Source organism: Telopea speciosissima, chromosome 10 (genome assembly GCF_018873765.1).
Source record: "Telopea speciosissima isolate NSW1024214 ecotype Mountain lineage chromosome 10, Tspe_v1, whole genome shotgun sequence".
Lineage (NCBI taxonomy): Eukaryota > Viridiplantae > Streptophyta > Magnoliopsida > Proteales > Proteaceae > Telopea > Telopea speciosissima.
In genome coordinates, this window is record NC_057925.1 from 22,982,458 (window position 1) to 23,004,283 (window position 21,826).

A 21,826-nucleotide genomic window follows, 5' to 3' on the forward strand; every position below is an offset into this window, starting at 1 on the left:
AGTCCTCTCTATAGATGTTCTTCCTGTAGTTCTGTCGAAGCTCTTATACTTCTCTGGTGTTTTAGTTGTCATTGCCTTTATGGCTATACAGGTTTTATATTTTTGAATGCCAACTCTTTTGTAGATGTAATTGTTTTCGGCTCCAATCTTCAATCGACATTAGCCCTTACAACTTCGATCCTCAATTGACACATAGTGCCCTTTGGGTTTCTAGGCTTTTGGGCTTTCTTTCTGCGTGGTGTGCCCTTGCCAATACTTGGTGGAGTTATGCTATCGCAGAGAGAATGAGAGTCTTGAGGGGGCTGTTTCCTGCCATCCCTAACCTCTTCAGAGTTCGAGGTATGGTGGTTTTGCACAAGCAGTGCGCTGGAGAACCTAAATCGGTGCCATGCTCATCGTCTTCAACCTCCTCATCTCTAGCAGATTTAGGAGACTGGTAATGGAGGCCATTTAGGCTTTGGAGGAGCTTCAAGATGCCCGAATGGTGATTCCCATTTGGTAAAGCAGTCCCCCTAGGGCTTCTCGAGGTCGCTTTGGAACAGGTCATGTTGTATCATGAATGTCGGGGTTGATTATAATCGGTCTTGCATTCTGGTTATGGCTATGCCTGTTTCATATTTCTTATCCCCTAGTTCATTCATGCCTCAACGCTCTTCTCTGGAGGATCAAGACAAGGCACATCGGGCTTGTGGGTTAGGCGCATTTCAATCTCGCTCGGCTTTCGTCCTTTAGGAGAAGAATCCAACTGGAACCAAGCATAGTTAACTTTTGTATTTGTAATACTGTTTGATGTTTGTAACAGTCCCTTGCACTTGTACCACCATTTGAAATGACAATAAAGAACTTTATTGTTTTTTATTTGTTTCTGCTCTGATTTCCTCTTTTATGCTTTATGGTCGATCTTCCGCTCCATCATCATTGATAATAATAAATTGAACTTTTGACCCTTTTTGTTGTTGTAGCGCAATTCATCGTCGTGCTCAGATGACCATTCTCTTCTTTGGCAAAACGCCCCTATGGTGCAACTCACCATTATGGTCGGATGACCATTGTCTTCATTGGGGAAATGCCCCTATGGTGCAACTCACCATTATGGTCGGGTGACCATTATCTTCATTGGGGAAACGCCCCTATGGAGCAACACACCATTATGATCGGATGACCATGATCTTCATTAGGGAAACGCCCCTATTGTGCAACTCACCATTATGGTTGGATGACCATTGTCTTCATTGGGGAAACGCCCCTATGGTGCAACCTACCATTATGGTCGGATGACCATTGTCTTCATTGGGGAAACACCCCTATGGTGCGACTCACCATTATGGTCGGATGACCATTATCTTCATTGGGGAAACGCCCCTATGGTGCAACTCACCATTATGGTCAGATGACCATTGTCTTCATTGGGAAAACGCCCCTATGGTGCAACTCACCATTATGATCGGATGACTATTGTCTTCATTGGGGAAACGCCCCTATGGTACAACTCACCATTATGGTCGGATGACCATTGTCTTCATTCGGGAAATGTCCCTATGGTGCAACTCACCATTATGGTCGGATGACCATGATCTTCATTGGGGAAACGCCCCTATGGTGCAACTCACCATTATGGTAGGGGTGTCAACGGGCCAGGCTGGGCCGGGTTTTCCCTAAACCCTAACCCAACTCTAGGGATCTTAAATTGGACCCAAGCCCAGCCTGGCCCTGTCAGAGCCTAATAATCCCTCAACCCAGGCCCGGGCCTGCCAGGGTATACCCTAGCCCGACCCGGCCCTGATTGACCCTGATTGGGCCGAGTAGGGTCGGGTTGGCCCTGATTGACCTAAATGACCCTTTCTTTTTTCTTCCTCTTTCCTGCTACTGAGTTACTCCGTTTGTGTTTTCTTTGTTTTCGATTTGGGCAGATTTTTGTTTTTATGTGTTAGCAAGTTATTAGACGCTTCAAGCCTTTCTTGTTCTCCCTGATTTTCAGTTTCTTTGTAATGGGTACTTGGCTTTTGTTGATTCTTCAGCATCTTGTGTTCTTGAGTAGAAAGAAAGAGGTTTTATGGTCTTCTGTGTTATTCAACTTTTCTAAGAAGGCCGCTGCAGTTTTTTTCTCAAAACAAAGAAAACACAACACTTCTCTTTCTAGAATAGCCTTGATCAAACCAGCATATAGCAGCTTAGAAGAATCCCAGTACCACAGTCCACACTCCCAACCCAAAAACTTTTATCAAATTAAAAATATTTACACACACATACATGGGTAAGAGAGAGAAAGAGAGGATCTAAATGCATGATTTCCAACCATGAAGGAATGAATCGAAGGCTCGAAGGAGAGAATAAGATTTGAGCTGTTGAGAGATTTGCTACCTTCAGCAGCTGCCCTTTCCCCTTTAGCGATTAGGATCTGATGTAGGGTTTTGGTTTATGTTTTTTAAATTTTACATTGTGTGTTTGTTAATACAATACAGGGTCGGGCTGGGCCGGGCTCAACCCGAGGCCTAAACCCAAACCCGACCCTATCTTGTCGGGGCCAAGAAATTACTAAACCCTAACCCGCCCTACAGGCTGAAAAATCGAGCCGAGGCCCTGTTCGGGCTCAGGGAGGGTTAGGGCGGGTTCAGGCTGGCCGGGCTTTTTTGATACTCCTATATTCTGGTCGGATGACCATGATCTTTATTGGGGAAACGCCCCTATGGTGCAACTCACCATTATGGTCGGATGACCATTGTCTTCATTGGAGAAACACCCCTATGGTGCAACTCACCATTATGGTCCGATGACCATGATCTTCATTGGAGAAATGCCCCTATGGTGCAACTCACTATTATGGTCAGATGACCATTGTCTTCATTGGGAAAACGCCCCTATGGTGCAATTCACCATTATGGTCGGATGACCATTGAATTTTTGGCGCACCATTAGTAATAACATATGAAATTTGCTTAGAAGAATGATTACAAAGTTTAATTGCGAGAATAAACCATTGCTATAGTTTTATGAGTAAGCATTGGTATCTTTATTAGTCATAGCCACATAAAACTTTGGAACAACGTCAATTTTGATTCAAAACAACTGGGAACTCATTGAACTGACCTCATTGATAGAATTTTCGCAAATTTTCTGCATTCCAAGACCGTGGTATGGGTACTCCCTCCAAAGTCTCCAAATGAAAAGCCCCTGGTGCCACTTGTTTGGAGATTCTATATGGTCCTTCCCAATTGGACGCTAGCTTTCCCAGGGATCTCGGGTCAGAGGCTTCTACCTTGCGAAGTACCAATTCTCCTTGGTGAAATTTTCTTAGTTTCAAATTCAAATTATAATGGTGTGCCGTTCGCTACAGGTAAGCCGTGTTCCTTACCCGAGTTGTTTCTCGGATTTCCTCCAACAGGTCCAAATTTGATCTTAACTCCCCATCATTAGCTTCTGGATTGTATAATTGCACCCTCATTGATGTTTCCCCTATCTCCATGGGGATTACTGCTTCGGTTCCATATGCCAGCATGAAGGGTGTTTCACCTGTTGTAATTCTTATTGTTATTCGGTACGCCCATAAAATGCTAGGCAACTCCTCTGCCCATAATCCTTTGGCTGTCTCCAACTTCTTTTTGATTCCGTCCAGTAGGATTTTATTCATGGCTTCTTCTAGGCCATTGGATTGTGGGTGCGCTACCGAGGTCTTTCGCAGTTGAATTTCATGCTGATCACTGAATTCCTTGAATTTTTGCTCAAATTGCTTTCCGTTGTCAGTGATGAGTGTTCTTGGAATCCCATATCTATATATGACGGAGTAGAGGAAGAATCTCCAAACTTTCGCAGCTAAAATTACTGCCAAAGCTTCTGCCTCTATCCATTTAGTAAAGTAATCCATAGCCACAACCACAAATTGTCTACCTCCTGATGCCTTTGGGAAAGGACCTAGAATATCCATCCCCCAATGCGCAAAGGGTAATGGGCTTGAGATTGAAGTGAGCTCTGTGGCTGGCTGACGCGTGATCGGTGCAAACGTTTGACACTTGAGGCATTTGCGCACAAAACTCATAGCTTCCTTCCGCAGATATGGCCAAAAGCATCCCTGCCTGATGACTTTGTGGGCGAGTGCTATTCCCCCCAAGTGTTGTCTGCAAATCCCCATGTGAATTTCCCTCAGAACATATTCTGCTTTGGATGGCCTGAGACAATTCCGGTAGGGCATGGCATACGCTCTCTTGTAAAGCACTCCCCCAATCATCATGTACTGTGCTACTCTCATCCTTATCTTTTTGGCTTCTTTCTTGTCCGTTGGGAGTGAGTCCCTTTGGAGATATGCTATTAGGGGGTCCATCCAGCAAGGTTCAACCTCAATAGGTAGCACGTCCTCGGTTTCTTCTATGCTGGGCGCACCGAGCACGTCAATGTATACGGTTCTGCCCAGATCTTGAAATTCCGTTGTGGCTAGCCTAGAAAGTGCGTCAACCGAGGCATTCTATGTTCGGGGTACCTGCAATATTTGAAAGCTGACGAACTCATGAATTAAGTTGTGCATCTTTCCTAGGTATTGTGCCATGCGTGGTTCCTTTGCCTCGTATTCTCCATTGACTTAATTGACCACCAACTAGGAGTCGCTATGCACGGTGATGTTCCTCACCACCAAACTCTTAGCCAGATTCAGACCTGCAATTAGGGCTTCATATTCTGCTCCGTTGTTTGTGGTCTGGAATTCAAATCTTAGTGCATACTGCACTAAGAATCCCCCTGGGCTTGTCAATATCAGGCTAGCGCCACATCCGTTAGCATTAGATGAACCGTCCACGAACAATGTCTAAGTTTCTGTTACCTCCCCAGCTTCAGTCTTTGGTGCTATCTCCTCATCTGGTAAGGTGCACTCGACGACAAAGTCTGCAAGGGCTTAGGCCTTAATGGCAGTACGAGGCGTATATTGGATGTCAAATTCTCCCAGCTCTACCGACCATGCCACTAGCCTCCCAGAATGGTTGGGCTTGGCCAGGATTTTCTTCAGAGGCTGGTTTGTTATTACTTCTATGGTATAGGCTTGAAAATAAGGTCTCAACTTCCAAGCAACCGTTATCAGAGCATAGGCGTACTTCTCCACATTGTTGTATCTGATTTCTGCATCTAGGAGTACCTTGCTGACATAGTAGATGGGTCTCTGTACCCGTCCGTCTCCTCGGATCAATACCGCGCTCACCGCTACTGTAGTAATGGATAAATAAAGCTGGAGCATGTTCCCTGGCTCCAGCTTGGTCAAGAGTGGTGGTTGGGCCAAATATCTCTTTAATTCTGTGAACGCTGTCGTCCACTCAAAAGTGAGCTTGGTCCCCTTCGTTTCTCTCTCCTGTGCTCGGTTTTTTAATGCCTTGAAAAAGGGTAGGCAGCGGTTGTCGGAAGCAGAGATAAATCTTCCTAGCGCCGCTACTCTCCTTGTCAACTCTTGCAAGTCTTTCATTCTGCCTGGTGGATGCATCTCCAGTATGACCTTGATTTTAGCTGGATTAACCTCTATTCCTCTTTTTGAGACCATGAACCTAAGGAACTTCCCTGAGGTGACGCCAAAGGCACATTTTGTCGGATTCAACTTCATTTTGCTTTCCCTTAAGACCTGGAATGGCAGGAACGCCTCATCTAGGTCGGAGATGTGATGTTTTGCCTTCAACCTTTTCATCAGCATATCATTTACATATACCTCCATATTGCGCCGCCCTATTTGACCCTTGAAGATGTGGTTCACCATCCATTGATACGTGCCCCAGGCATTTTTCAACCCGAAGGGTATACGGGTGTAACAGTATGTATCCCTTCTGGCGATGAAGGAAGTTTTCAGAATATCAGGTTTGTACATCCTAATCTGATTATATCTTGAATAGGCGTCCATGAAACTCAACATTTCATGGCCAGCCGTTGTATCTATCAATAAATCAATACGAGGCAAGTGGTAGTAGTCTTTAGGGCATGCTTTATTCAGATTAGTGAAATCAATACACATCTGCCATTTGACGTTAGGCTTTGGCACCATTACAACATTAGAAAGCCATTCTAGATAGATGGCCTCATCTATGAAGCTTGCTTCTAGCAGCTTGGTCACCTCTTCGATCACTTTCTCTTGTCGCTCTGGGGTGAAGGTTCTCTTCTTCTAAAAAAATGGCTTGGAGGTAGGGTACACGCTGAGCCTGTGCTCGACTAATTCCCGATCTATCCCAAGCATGCCGGATGTCAACCATGCAAATATATCAGTGTTGGCTCCCAAGAAACTCATGAGGGCGCTCCTCTGCTCGCTATTCAAACTTGCCCCAATCTGCACGATACTTTTTGCATCTCCTTCAATAATCTCTATGGGGACCAAATCCTCCGCTGGCTCTGTTCTTTCATGCTCGGTATTATCCCGGTTGTCATCCAGGTTGATTAAGAGCATCTGTGGCTCTTGGCTCTTAGATATCCCTCGTAGCATCTCCTGATAGTTATCTGACTTCCTCGGCACTCCCCTACTCCCTGATCGGTTGGGAACTTCATTACCAGGTGCGGGGTGGAGACCACCGCCCGTAGAGCGTTAAGCCCCAATCGTCCTAATATTCCATTGTGGGTGGAGTTTACCTTCACCACCAAAATATTCATCCTCACCATAACGAGCCTAGCTCCATCCTCACCGTCACCAATAGTTCAATTGACCCCTCAACATGTACCGGGCCCCATTGAATCCGTATAGAGGGGATTCAACCCTTTTCAGCATCTCGGGTTTCAAAAGCATTTTCTCAAATGCATCGTAATATAAGATGTCAAATGAGCTCCCGTTATCTACAAGGATCCTTCCCATAGTATAATTGGCGATAGTCATCTTGATCACCAGAGCATCATCGTGGGGAGACTGGATGTCAGATAAATCTTCATCCGAGAAGGTAATCTGATGCTCGGTCGTCCTACTCTTGTCTGGTACTTCTGTTTGGAACATGCTCTGAACATGGTTTTTTCTTGAGTTGGAGGACTCGCCTCCTAGCCCTGGGCCTCCATATATCGTGGCTATTTCCCTTACGGGGGTGTTCTCAACATGTTGTTTCCCTCTAGCATGGTCTTCTCTGTCCAACCGAGCAGGTGGGGAGACTGAATGGGGAGACTGGATGTCAGATAAATCTTCATCCGAGAAGGTAATCTGATGTTCGGTCCTCCTACTCTTGTCTGGTACTTTTATTTGGAACACGCTCCGAACATGGTTTTTTCTTGAGTTGGAGGACTCGCCTCCTAGCCCTGGGCCTCCATATATCGTGGCTATTTCCCTTACGAGGGCGTTCTCAGCATGTTGTTTCCCTCTGGCATGGTCTTCTCTATCCAACCGAGTAGGTGATCTGGGCTTCGACTCGGGTCGATAGTCTTGCCTCCTATCATGGCCATCTTTCTTGACAAACTGGCCTAGGCGGCCTCTCTGGATGAGTGCTTCTATCTCATCCTTCAGTTGCCTGCAGTCTTCGGTGTCGTGGCCATGGTCTTGGTGAAATTGGTAGTATTTATTCTTATTGCGCTCATGCGCAGGTTTCACCATTTTAGCCGGCCAGCACTGGATCACCTGGTCCTTTATCTCGTTTAAGATGTATGCTCGATTGTGAGTGAGTGCTGTGTAAATAGGTTCTGGCTCCACGTTACTCTTGGGAACCCACGCCTTCTAGTCCTCTCTCTTCCTCCTCCCCTCCTTCTCATCTCTGCCGCGCTTTGAACCGCTCTCCCCGACCTGTATGTCTTTCTTTTCTTAGTCCTCCTTCTCGGGTTTATCTTCTTTTTCTTACTCGGCGGCCAGAACTTCAGCCAGATTGATATATTTCTCATACCTGAGAAAAGTTCATACATATCTCCTGGTTCATCCATGATTAAGGACTTCTTCAACTTGACATCTCGGATGCCGCTACACAACGCTTGAAACTTCACCATCTAATCTAGGTTTCGCACCTCCAGGGCCTCCTTGTTGAATCTTGTAAGAAAGTTCTTGATTGACTCGTCAGGGCGTTGCTTTATGGCCAGAAGATTGGCGGCAGTCTTCTTGTGGACCCTGCTGCTCACAAAGTGAGCCAGAAAGGCTTGCTCCAGGCCCACAAAGTTGAAAAGGGAGCGCGGCTGAAGGCGCGAGAACCATTGTCTCGCTGCCCCTTTCAGGGTGGAGGGGAACGCTCTACACATTATGGCGTCCGAGGCTCCTTGAAAGGACATCAAGGACTTAAAAGTTTCCAAGTGATCTTCTGGATCCGTTGTGCCCACGTATTGCTCTATGGTCGGCATCTTGAACCCCTTCGGCAGAGGTTCCAACCGGATTTCATCCGTAAACGTCAAATCAATAGTGAAGTGGAAGTCATGATTAGGGGCTAGGTTCTTTCCTCCCATGACCTCCTGGATCTGATCCTACAGTTCCAAGACTTTGTCGTTCATAGCTTGTTCAACCTTGGTCATCTGGGAACCCTGATTCTTGCCGTTCCCTGGCACTTCTTTCTCCTTCCGCCTGGCATTGTTTGCATTACTGTGATTCTCACTATGCTCCAAGGAAGGAGTTCTTTCTCTATCCTGCGGTGGATGTGGGGGTATTTGAATCCCCTGTAAGAAATCACACTGCAGCTCCACCATCTGATTCATCTTGTCCTGCCAGCGAGCCTGCAACGCATCGAACTGCTCCACCGTCACGTACCACGGTGGGTCTCCAGAGAGTCTTGGATGAGATTCCTCCTGCTGTGATTCATTCACTTCGAGGATAGGATCTTCCGCCGCCTGGCAAAAGCTTGCCGGTTCTCCCAAAGTTCCTCCCTGGGCGACGGCGGGAGCAACAGTTGGAGCAGCGGCTGCTGTAGCGGCGACGGTGGCAGCCCTTGTGACTTTTGACTGATTTCTGGTGTTAGTCATGGTGGGAACTTTGCAGGTCTCTATTCTTCGCTTCCCACAGACGGCACCAAAATGTTGCACAAAGAATGTTTCCGGAGGAAGACCCTCAGGCAATACAACTTTCAAGCTAGCCTTGGGCTAGGAATGAATTAGGGGAAAACGAAGATGACTCTGCTAAGTTTCTTGATTTCTTTATTGATAGATGAATGAATGAATGAATTCTCCTCTTCATGAGAGACTGGGCTCTTATTTATACAAATTCATGCCCAATCCCTTTCCTATTCCATCCCTCCGATCTGCCAGAGGACCTTTCCTTTCTGATAAGGTGGTCCCTGCATGCTCGGATTAGGAAACCTTTACAAGAACCGAGATTCTCTCATCGAATATTGGGATCCTTCCATATGTGACACGTGAATTACGGTTATCTGCGTATACCCACTTGGAAGTTTACAACTGTCTTTGTTGACGTGTCTAGGCTAGTATAACTGTCTTGGGCGTAACTTTTTGGGTTTTGGTTTGAGAACCGGTTTGCTTATAGCCCAAGTAGGGCCACGTGTAAAATAGGGATTGGGTGCATAGAAAGTGGTGTATCAGATCCCATTATTGATACTATAGGAGATTGGTATAAATATAAAATAAAAAAGATTAGTGAAATTTCGTATCCACAACCAACTCATTTTACCATTCAACATATCACACATGGACAAATGAAGATGTGTCTTTAGGTGATCCGGATCCACTCCAACGAAGGCATCGCCCAATGAGCATCCCAACGGTTAGGCTGCATGGGTGGGCGATCTCCTCATTGGAGAGGATCCCGATCGTCTTTAGGGGACCCCACACCCATCTATCAGCTTGAATATGAGTCCAAAACAAAAACATGGGAAGGGGTAAATTTGTGAGTTTCAAGGTTCTTGAAATTAGGAAAGTACAATATCATTAGAGTAAAATTTAATGATATTTCTTAAAATTTTAGTTCACCTTAATTTAGCTTTTTAATGTGCTTGTACTATGCTACTTGTTAAAAGGTACTTCTCATAAAATTGCTGTGGGGTCCTCTATCTAATCTATTCAGGATGAAAAGGAATTATGGCCAAGGATTCCTTTTGAGATTTTACTAGATATTCTTGACTTGAATTTTTTTCTTCTCATATCTATATTCTGTCTTGTGGGAAAGAGGCTGCAACCATGATGCAAGTAGGGGACTAAAATTAGTGGTTAATATCACATAGACCCACCCTCGTTGTCATATGACAAGTCGATGATGAGGAAATGTCACCAACCAATGTGACTTGCAACAATCCTAACAATTATTAGATCATAATAATTTTTTAGGAAAGGGATCTTTGAGCTACCAGCAAGGAGTGCACCACTGAGGTGTGACAAAATAGTATTGTATATAAATATATCCAAGGAGACAGAAAAATAATTTCATTGGAGAGAGAAAAAGATCTATATAGGTGCTAGTATATCCATTTTAGCGATTTAGAGAATCTTTTCCTAATTTCTGATTTCCTGATTGGAAAATGGGGAGTCAACTAATGGAGGACTCCTTAATTACATTGGATTGGGTTTTGTGAAATCAATTTTATTTTGAAAAAAAAAAAGTAATAAAGGGTGATACTATATGGTGCAAGTGAATGTTTTTAGGATTTTGATCCTCTCCAATTCCTAAAAAAGTGTATAATGTGGTAGTGCTAGGTGGAGATGTTGACACCTGGCAGCTCAGACATCCAATGGTCTATATCAATGAGCTCAAACCGTTGGATGTCCGAACTGTCAAGTGTCGACATCTCCACCTAGCATTGCAGCACTGCACACCTTTATGAATTGGAGAAGATGATTTTCCATGTTTTTAAGAGGGTTCCTAGAGCTGATAAAAAATGACTATAGGAGAAATGGTGAGCAAGATTTTAAGAATCGAGGATTGATGAATCGGTCAATTTGGATTAGAATCGATAGTGATTGATTACGATTTCCATCAATCAGACACGGTCGATTCACATTCAAAACCCTAGAAATTCTCTGATTTTGGATGTGGAGACCTATTCTAAGGTTCTTGAAGATCGATTCCGACGGATTCCGATGCCCTGATGGTGAGGAATGAGATGCTTCAAGACTTGTGAAATATGACCTCCAAATAAAGGTAATCGGATGGCAATGATACATGTAGATGACCCAATTAATTGGAATAAAAGTGAGTTATTGTTGTAGTTGTTGTCCCTAGACACCTGACCGGGAATCCTAGTAGCATTGCTCATCTTTGTTGGTGTTCCCTGGAACTGGATAGCTGACTAGGGAACCCATGTAGACGTGACTTGGGAGTCCCATCCCTTATCTAAGTTGCCAAGCCAACCATTAATGAGACGCGTAAAAGAGGTGTGGGGCTGTCGATTTTGCCAGCCTTAAGGCTTAAAGCCCATCCACCGCCGCTTTTAATTGAGGACACAAGCGTCGCACACACTGTAGATTGCATTAATGTAGGAGGCCACCATAAAACCTATCCTATCCCCGCTCCCCTCCCTCAAGCTTGAAAACCCATTTTAGAGTAACCAGGCGGGACAACATTAAACCAGGCCTAACCCAATACAAAACCAAACCAAACTCTAACCAATCAACTGATCAATGGTGCCTAGGCCTTGTGTGTTAGGGGCTAGGTTCTAAATGAACCCAAATTTTAGGATTTCAGTTTAGACAGTAAGCAAAATTTCATTAAAATTGGTTTTTTTTTTTTTAATATCATTTGAGACAAAATTGTGTTGATTTATTTATTTATTTTTGGTAAGAATTGTGTTGATTTATAACTTTATTTATATTACTTGTACAATATAAATTACACAATACAAGAGAGTGTTTTATATATATGTAGAGAAGTTTCCTATGGGGGAGTGTGCACTAAGACAGTGTGGGGGGTGAAATGACCTCCCCACCCTCAGTAAAAGGCAGATATATATCCCATCCCCAAGATGCTAATGCACCTCCTCTCATTGGCCCCAATGCACACGCAAAGGCCACATTCCCCCATAGAGAATGGTCTCCCATATATTATATACTAATTCTATTAAATATAGACAAATATCCAAAATTCCAATAATATGAAAAAAAAATAGAAACTGTGAAAAAATTGTACCATAATTCTGAAATCTAAAATTTTCCAAAACTACCAAAATAATCCAAAATCAAAAAGATTTTTCGGCCCCCTTGCAAGGTTGCGAAATTGAAATTTCACAAGATGGAATTTAATCATACAGTTGGTGTGCAGATGGGATTCAATTAAAATAGTATACTTAAAAGGCTTCGGAATTTAATCATACAATTGGTGTGCAGATGGGATTCAATTAAAATAGTATACTTAAAAGGCTTCATTTCCATTTAATAAACTGCCTTCAAAACTTTTTACCCAAAAAAAAAAAAAACTGCCTTCAAAACTAGCGCAAGGCCCGAGCCAAGAAAAATGCCAAGATCTACCCGCGAACTTATATAATATGGTTCATACAAATCAAAAAAATAAAAAAAATAAAAAAAATAAAAAAATAAAAAAACCATGAGATTAAACTATCAATTCATATTTATGTATAAACGATTTAATCAAGTGTATGGACACTAGATTGAACTAACTTAATATGAGATAGATTAAGAGACTTGATTTAATATGTTCCATAACTTCTAACGTATCAATCAAATACTTACAAGAGCATATGTCATATCTAATTAAATAGAGAAAGAGAGTATTTCAACTCACCATTACACATATCGTTTGGGGTAAAAGTTGTAACTTGTGCCGTCCTAATTAGTGATGTGAGGGATTTTCCATCTCCATACTGAACCTGTTGAGGTGTTTTATGTCCACTAACCCACGTTAATCTCATCTGCCCAACCAAAACATACGTCAATCATCATTATCTCATTAACAAAGAAAATAAAAAAACAGTTAGAGAAAAAAAAAAAAAAAAAAAAAAAAAGTTACCGATCTTCCAGTGGAATCAACACTTGAAAGATGACCAAACAACGGAGCCTTCGGATTAGCAAACCTAATAGGACCAGACCTCTTAATGATGCAAGGGTTTTGGAATCCACCACCAAATAACACGAACTCTATATCAGTTCTAATGTTAACAACATGGAAAGTTAATGTTCCATTGCAACTATTATTTCTTTCTTGTTTCTTGCAATTCATATAATTAGGATCTTGGCTCATGTACTGTCCCTGTAACCCAAATACAGAAAAACACAAAAAAATCAGTTTTTTTTTTTTTTTTTTTTTTTTTTTTTCTATTAAATTTTTATTTTCTAATTTGAATAAGATTACAAAACCTAACCTTCACAGGATAATGGCAGAGAAGAGGAAGATCACTAGTATCTCCAGTCAGAACATAGTTAAGTTCAATATCCAGACAAGCCTTCACACTGCATGCCCATCATAACAGAAAATCCATCAGAGAAAGATGAAAGTGATGACAACCATGATGAAATACCAAAAGAAAAAAAAGAGTACTTACTCTTTATCAGAATGAGAAGGTGTGATCATGGCAATCCAATCTTTTTCTGAAGGATTTGAAACTCCAGTGACTGTAACTTTTACATATTCTTCATTCATAAGTCCAGATGGGGATTTCGAATTAACTCTGATTAGAATGTTCTGATTCTGCGAACACTCAACCAATGTTCTTCTGTTCAATACCCGGAAATCTGATCTGTGGACATGGAGTTTGGATTTGGAGTTGATAACTTGAACAGGGGAAGAAGAAGCTGATGATATCAAAACAAAGAAGAACAGAAATAGAAAGAATAGAAAATTTATTTTGGGAGACTTCATGATTTCAGACACGAATAGAGTCTGAAATAATTTTGTGTTTCGGTACCAAAAGAGTTCAACAATCTCTTTATTAAGATGCAGAGAACGATTTAATCAATCTCCTAATTCAACTGTGTTTCAATGTCTACTTGGATAAGTTTCTACTTTTTTTTATTTTTATTTATTTATATATCTCTTCTGTCTTAGGCGATTTAGAGTTCTTTTAGACTTGACACTTGCAAGTTAAAAGCTGCGCCTCACGTTGCCAGACCAAGCATGTGTGATACTGGGTCTTATTGGGCTTGGTATAGGCTGTGCTTAGGGCCCAGGCATATGAGACACTGAGTGGGCCAGCCCAGGCTTCACAAGCCCGTTTTAAAAGTGAATTCAGATGCTGGAGGTGGACATGTTTGGATACATACATGCCACTAGTATGAAGGTGCCATTCAATTAGCAATTTGGATCGTCTACGGCCTGCCCGCCCGTAGCAGCTGTAGCAGCCTCCTAATGAGGCGCGGTACAATGACTACCCTACCCCTGCCCGAGCACCTTGCCCGAGCAGGGGTAAGGCGGTCATTGCGCCGCACCTCATTAGGAGGCTGCTACGGCTGCTACGACTGCTAAGGGCAGCAGGCCGTAGACGATCCTGATCCTTCAATTAGTGTTGCTGAAATCGGATTTGGCTAATTATTGTCAGGTCTAGGTAGAGATGTAAACAGATCAAATTCGAATCGGATTGAGCACTATCCGAATTTGAATCCGTTTATCAATCCACTATCCGAATCCGATCCGTTTATCCGGCAGATATGTAGAAAGTGTATTGAATTTGAATTCGGCTTTACTAAACGGATTCCGGATATTATCCGGTTCGATCCATTTAGAAAATGGATACCCGAATATCCGGATGTTCGCTATTCCAATTATGATTATCCGATTACTGTTTATCTGATTATCCAATAGAATAACTCTCCTATCACTTGGCAAATGCAATTTTTTCCAAAAATAAATTCAAAATACAAAATTGATTGCTTCCTTCTCTTGCCTTAAGCACCTGTTGAAGTTAAGAAAATAGAAAACAAGAAGGAGAAGAGGAGAAGAGGAGAAGAAGAAAGCTACACAAGATTTTAACGTGGTTCGGTTTATCTAAACCTACGTCCACACAACTGAATATTTCTCTTACTTATTTAACTCTTTACTAGCCCTCTCATTATATAGATGGAGAGGAGTAGTAGTTTTGGCTGTACAGAGATAGGTACAAGGAGTTAGTGTTGATCTAGAACACTTGTTGGTACGATCCTTGAGCTTTGGAGAGTTTAATGAGGACTCAAACACTGTTGTAGATTGAAGGGTTGAGTTAGGGATAAGAACCGACTTATCCTTGGCTATGCTTGAGCTATTATCATATGTGAAGTCATGGTTGGACTCTGCTACGTTGGGCGTTGGAGATAAGGAAGGATCCTTATCATTTACATGCCCCCTCAAGTGCAAGGTGGGCTGAACCTTGAGCTTGGACAGAAGATAACTGAATCGTTTACTTGCTAGGGCCTTTGTGAAGATGTCCGCAATTTGGTCCTTGGTGGAGATAAACCTGACGTTAGGATCACCCTTTACAACCTTATCACGTACAAAGTGGAAGTCAATTTCCACATGCTTTGTGCGGGCGTGAAAGACTGGATTGGCCGTTAAGTAAGTTGCGCCAACATTATCACACCATACAGTCGGTGCGGTAGCCATGTATAGCCCAAGTTCCTTCAAGAGAGACTGTAGCCAGGTAAGTTCAGCGGCGGCATTGGCAACGGCCCGATATTCTGATTCTGTGCTCGATCAGGCTACAGTGGCCTGTTTGCGGGAGCTCCAAAAGATAAGATTGGTGCCGTGATAGACCGCAAAACCACCCGTTGATTTCCTGTCATCAGGACATCCAACCCAGTCGGCATCTGAGTAAGCAGAGAGCTGTAATGTGGGCTGTCGTTCTAGGAAGAGGCCATGATCAATGGTTGACTTCAAGTATCTCAAAATACGCTTCACTGCTGCCCAACGATCATTGCAAGGACGGTGCATGAACTGACACACCTTGTTGACGGCAAATGATATGTCAGGCCTTGTCAGGGTTGCATACTGGAGGCCACCAACCACACTTTGATAGAGAGTAGGATCATCTACTGGCGTGCCACCAACCCGTGTCAGTGTTTGTGATGGTGATAAAGGAGTTGATATGGGTTTGCAGCCAGTCATATGGGTGCGGTCCAATAGATCCAAAATATACTGCCGTTGAGAGAGCATAATACCCCCTTGCATGGCTATGCACACTGATGCCCAAAAAATAATGGAGATTGCCGAGGTCCTTGATGGCAAATGTCTTGGCAAGTTGGTCAAGAAACCGTGACATGAATATTGTATTGTTGCCTGTTAGGACGATATCGTCAACATACACCAAAAGATACATGGTAGTTGTAGCAGTATTGTAAATAAACAATGATGTGTCTGTCTTGGATCCCAAAAAGCCAAATTCAGTAAGAAATTCACTCAAACGATCAAACCAAGCCCGTGGAGCCTGCTTCAGGCCATAGAGTGACTTGTGTATGCGACACACGTGATTTGAGAACTGTAAATTAGTGAAACCTGGAGGTTGAGCCATGTAGACCTCCTCTTTTAGTATTCCATGCAAAAATGCATTCTGAACATCAAGCTGGCGTATGGGCCAACCTTTAGACACAGCCAATGATAGTACAAGACGAATTGTTGTTGGCTTGACCACTGGACTAAAAGTCTCGGAGTCGTCTAGTCCTTCCTGCTGGTGGAACCCCTTGGCCACCAAGCGAGCTTTATAGCGCTTAATAGATCTATCTGCTAGACGTTTTATTCGGTACACCCATTTACAGCCTACTATATTCATTTGAGGCCGAGGAGAGACTAAAGTCCAAGTGCCATTTTTAATCAAGGCATTAATTTCTGTGTCCATGGCCTTACGCCAATTGGGATCTTTAGAGGCAGTGGTGTAACATGTGGGTTCCAATGCCTGGGCTGCAGATTCGGTTAATAGGAAAGTTGGAACCGGATGTTTGGTGGTGAGAAGTATTTTGTCCTTACGAGTGCCATCACGGTGTCGGGTTATCATGGGGTGGTGGGAAGTTATAGGATTCGGTGGAGGGATTGATGGAGGTGGTGGAGAGTTCGGTGGAGGTGGGATTAATGTATTTGGTGGAGATGGGGTTGATGCATTCGGTGGAGGGTGTGAAGGAACAGGTGGAGGAATGGATGGTAGAGGGGTAGATAATGGATTTGATGTAGGTGATGATCATGGTCGTTTTGGGGTTATTAGTGGTGGAGATGAGCGGTGTTGGGTGGATGGTGGTGATGGCATCCGTGACCAAGAGAGAACCGGTGGTGGACCTAGAAGTGAAGGTTGTGGTGATGGATGATTGGATGGGTGTGGAGCTGCAGCCTCAAGGAAAGGGAACCGATTTTCATCGAAGACTACGTGCCTGGATATTATAATGGACTTTGTACGCATGTTGAGGCAATTGTAGCCTCTATGTTTTGCACTGTTCCCAAGGAAAACATGCAATTCAGATCTGTAATCAAGCTTGTGCTTGTCATATGGCCTTAATAATGGATAGCAAGCAGTTCCAAAAACCGGCAAAGTCAGGTAGTCGGGTTGGGTGCCAAACAATTTAAACAAAGGGCACACATTGCCAATCACTGGTGTGTGAAGCCGATTAATCAAAAAAGCTGCAGTAGCAAATGCATGATGCTAAAATGATTTAGGTACGCCAGCATGAGATAATAGGGCCAAACCAGTCTCAACTATTTGATGGTGTCGTCTTTCAGTAGATCCATTTTGCTCATGAGTATGTGGGCAAGATACCCTATGTTCAATACCATTATTTTCCAAGTATGTTGAAACGGAGCGGTACTCCCCACCCCAATCACTATGCAAGCGCTTGATTTTCCTATCAAATAAATTCTCAACAAGAACCTTGAATTTAATAAAGACAGGTAGTACTTCTAACTTATTAGTGATAGGAAATAACCAGATAAACTTGCTATAGCCATCAACAAAATGCACATAATAACGGTGGCCATTGGAAGATGGAATGGGAGAAGGACCCCAGACATCCGAATATAAGAGATCCAATGGGCCAGTAGACCGATGAGTGGAAGAATTAAAAGGTAACTTATGACTCTTGCCCTGTTGACAGGCATTACAAACATTAAAAACCTGCTGAGAATTTAATGGTAAATTAAATCTACTCGTAAGTTGACGAACAAGGCGCATGGCTGGATGCCCTAGCCTGTTATGCCATTGATGTAGAGACATGTGTTCCCCAACTAATGCACGTGGAGCAGATCCAGGTCCTGAAGTAGCACCTTTATTCATAGCCAGCTGGTAAAGTCCATCTTTACTAATTCCCTGTAGAAGACACCTCCCTGTGCAGCGATCCTTAACATAGAAACGGTCAGGATGAAATTCAAACATGATGTTATTATCCCTTGTAAATTGAGACACAGATAATAAATTCCTAGTAATTACAGGCACATGCAGAATATTTGGTAGGATTAAATTCTTAGAAGAAGAACAAATTTGAGATGACCCAGTGTGTAAGATTTCCAAACCTGAACCGTTGCCTACTTGGACCTGATCTTGGCCGATATAGTTAGAAGATATAGCCAAGTTATCCATGTCAGCAGTGATATGATTTGTTGCTCCAAAATCAGGGAACCAAACATTATTGTTTGGTGGTGCCGTACGGGTATAGTTAACCACATTTGCAGCAGGTGGCACAGTATCTTGAGTCTGCTGAAACACATGATTGAAGCAATTGTGACAATATAGAGCTTTGTGGCCAACCCTGTTACAGATTTGACAAACATTTGGAGCAGGGTTAGAAGGCTGAGTACCTTGTCGGTGCATACCTGGATTGGGATATCGTTGGTAACCAGTCCGGTTAGAGCCACGCCCGTTCTGGCCACCATGATAATAACCACGTCCAATGCGTGACCCATTGCCACGGTTTGAGCGTCCACCACGATTATCATTATTAGTGGTGACAGTATTAGCAGTGACATTCAAATCAGCTAGAGGTTGTTCATCGAGCATTTGGATCTCTTGCGTGAGAAATATTCCACGCAAAGCAGTAAAGGAAAGAGGCTCCCAACAAGTAGTGATCGATGTAACAAAGGCCGAATACTCAGGCCCAAGGCCACCGAGAGTATATAGGCAAAGATCTTCATCAGTTACAGGCTTCCCTGCAACAACAAGGCTATCGGTTATTGTTTTGATCCTTAAGAGGTACTCCTGAATAGTGGAGGAACCGCGCTTGGTGTTCTGTAGTTGGTACCGAAGTTGTAGTACTCTTGCACTAGAGATGTTGTAGGAGCATTCAAGGGTATGGCAAACCTCATGAGAGGTACTGCATCCAACGATGTGAGCATGGACTGATTCAGTCAATGATGAAATTAACCAGCTCATGAGGAGTTGGTCTTGGCGTTGCCATGTTTGGTAGGCAAGATTGATCGTTGGAGGATCAGCAGAAGATGCATCAGCTGCTGGTGTAAGGTATTCAGGAGGACATGCCATGGTGCCAGTGACCATTCCATAGAGATCATACCCACGAAGAAGAGGTATGAATTGTGAGCGCCACAGCAAGTAATTCGAATCGCTCAGCTTGATGACAATCGCATGGCTGAGAGAAGGAAACAGAGGTAGGGTGGAGGAACCTGTGCCGAGGCTGGGTAGGTTACTTGTGGATCCCAAGGTGCCCTGGTTGGATGATACCATGTTGAAGTTAAGAAAATAGAAAACAAGAAGGAGAAGAGGAGAAGAAGAAAGCTACACAGAATTTTAACATGGTTCGGTTTATCTAAACCTACGTCCACACAACTGAATATTTCTCTTACTTATTTAACTCTTTACTAGCCCTCTCATTATATAGATGGAGAGGCGTAGTAGTTTTGGTTGTACAGAGATAGGTACAAGGAGTTAATGTTGATCTAGAACACTTCTTGGTACGATCCTTGAGCTTTGGAGAGTTTAATGAGGACTCAAACACTGTTGTAGATTGAAGTGTTGAGTTAGGGATAAGAACAGACTTATCCTTGGCTGTGCTTGAGCTATTATCATATGTGAAGTCATGGTTGGACTCTGCTACGTTGGCCGTTGGAGATAAGGAAGGATCTTTAGCGTTTACAGCACCAAACAACAAATGACATAAACATGAAAAATAAACAAGTAAAAGATAAACCAATAAAATAACTCATCTTCCAAAATTTTCCATTTTAAATATCCTTTAATACTGTCAAGGGTTATAGTTGACCATTTAAGTAAAATTTCATGAAATCGCACAAAAAGAAAAACTCTGCTGCCCCTTCCATTTCAAATTTCAATGTTCTAAACATACACGTCCTTCCCTTCCATGTCAATGTTTACCAAAAAAACGTACATATCCTTCTCCAATCTCCCTTTGTTCACAAAAAAAAAACATCATGAACGGTTGAACCCAACCACCTGTCAAGGAACCTCTGAAACATTAAAACACAAAATCTAATGAGGAAAAGAAACATTTCCATTATTAATGACCATGCAGTAGGCTCTACTGTCATTCTAGCACACAAGACATCAAGTAAAATTTATGGATAATTACAATTAGCACCATATCCATTAATTAAATAAAGAACCAATTAATTTAGCAAATTCCAAATAACTCCGTATATGATAACAAATTATCATATACAACCCCCCCACTAATCAACACCATCATTATGGAATCTAGGGCATGTACACATGTACTGCCAAACCCCAATCCATAGTACATGTCCATATAAGAGTGCATGTGCATCTGATCGGGTCCCGCAAAACTCGACAAAACACTTTGTTCAAATAATCATATATAATCTATTATTTTATGTAAAATAGATTTTTGCAAAACCATTTCCAAAACGGCACTGGATCCAGATTCCGATCCAACCGTACACAGGCAGTCTCAATCTTGGTGTTCCCCAATCGGGCAGTGGTGACCATGTTGAGTAACTCCTTCACTCACAAAGTATTCTCGCATTCCCAGAACACCGGCTTTGACTCGATTGAGTCTCAGTCATTGATGAACCAAAGAATGCGATCACATTTTGCAGTGATATGGTTCCCTCAGGCATAGGGTGTCGGTGACACATGTCTATCTCTTCTTACATTTGACAGTAATACATAAGGAAATCGACAAAATAGATTCTTCGCCAATACACACATCAAACATGTGAGTATTCTCATTCGTACCTTGACATCACATGTCGAGGCATATCCAATGCGACGACCATATGATAAGGGTGCCCAGCCCAAACCCTAGTCATGACTACCATTTTAAGTAAAACTCACGGACAAATAATGCTCAAAAAGTTTATATCGCATGTGATAATATTAAACTAAAATGTATAAAAGTTCAATACAAAGTAAAACCGGGTTGAACCGGATCGAATCGGGTTTGATGGACACACTCAAGTCCAACAAAAGTGTGTTAGAGTAGTGGTGGGGCCCAAGGGTATGCTTGGGTGTGAACCAAGAGGAGTTTAAACTCATAACAGCTAAGTCAGCAACTCTGGTCAATAGGTGAGGTCGACCAGAGGGATCAATCAGTGGGCTACAGTAGCTAAGACTATTTCAGACTTTATAAGACATTCTCTGGTCGATGGGTGTCGTCAACTAGAGCCATCGACCAGAGATTTCACAACAGCAAAATCAAAGGGGAAACAAGGGTTTTTGGGAGGTTTTAGCTTGGTTTCACTTATTTGGTTTTAGGGATGATGTTTAACCGTTCCAATTATGTATCTAGCATCACAAATTGGTCAAGGATGATGGGAAATTGGTGAATTGGAGTTTGGATCAACCATGCATCAAGAAATTTGGGTTCAATTTGTATCTTATAAAACATGCATGCAATTAGGTGATGATCCATATACATTATAAGACAGAATTTGCATTAGTTCTAAATCTAGAAAAGAAATGAGAAAATGGGTTGTACTTGCATGAATGGAATTTCGATCTCCCAACACTACAAATCATTATGCAAATAGTTTGGTTAGGCATGTTCTTCTTAGGATCAGAATTGAACATAAGATTCTAGGTCTTGGATGAATTGAACAGTGATACTTGTGTAGGTTTTAAGATTATCAAGAACTGCTGAAAATAGAGGCAATACATGG

The 21,826-nt window shown here is 42.7% G+C and overlaps 1 protein-coding gene across 1 annotated transcript in view; it reads right to left on the bottom strand.

The window, feature by feature from the left end:
• Positions 1 to 16,595, bottom strand: part of LOC122643433 (probable inactive purple acid phosphatase 27) — a 31,421-nt gene extending 14,826 nt beyond the window's left edge. Inside the window, exons 1-6 of the mRNA XM_043837055.1 lie at positions 15,900 to 16,595; positions 15,518 to 15,751; positions 13,338 to 13,675; positions 13,158 to 13,245; positions 12,806 to 13,045; positions 12,581 to 12,707 (exon numbers count right to left, since the gene is read on the bottom strand). Coding sequence (XP_043692990.1) covers positions 12,581 to 12,707; positions 12,806 to 13,045; positions 13,158 to 13,245; positions 13,338 to 13,675; positions 15,518 to 15,751; positions 15,900 to 16,595 — 1,723 coding nt within the window. The remainder of the gene's footprint in view (positions 1 to 12,580; positions 12,708 to 12,805; positions 13,046 to 13,157; positions 13,246 to 13,337; positions 13,676 to 15,517; positions 15,752 to 15,899) is intronic.
• Between the last annotated feature and the right edge of the window lie 5,231 nt (positions 16,596 to 21,826).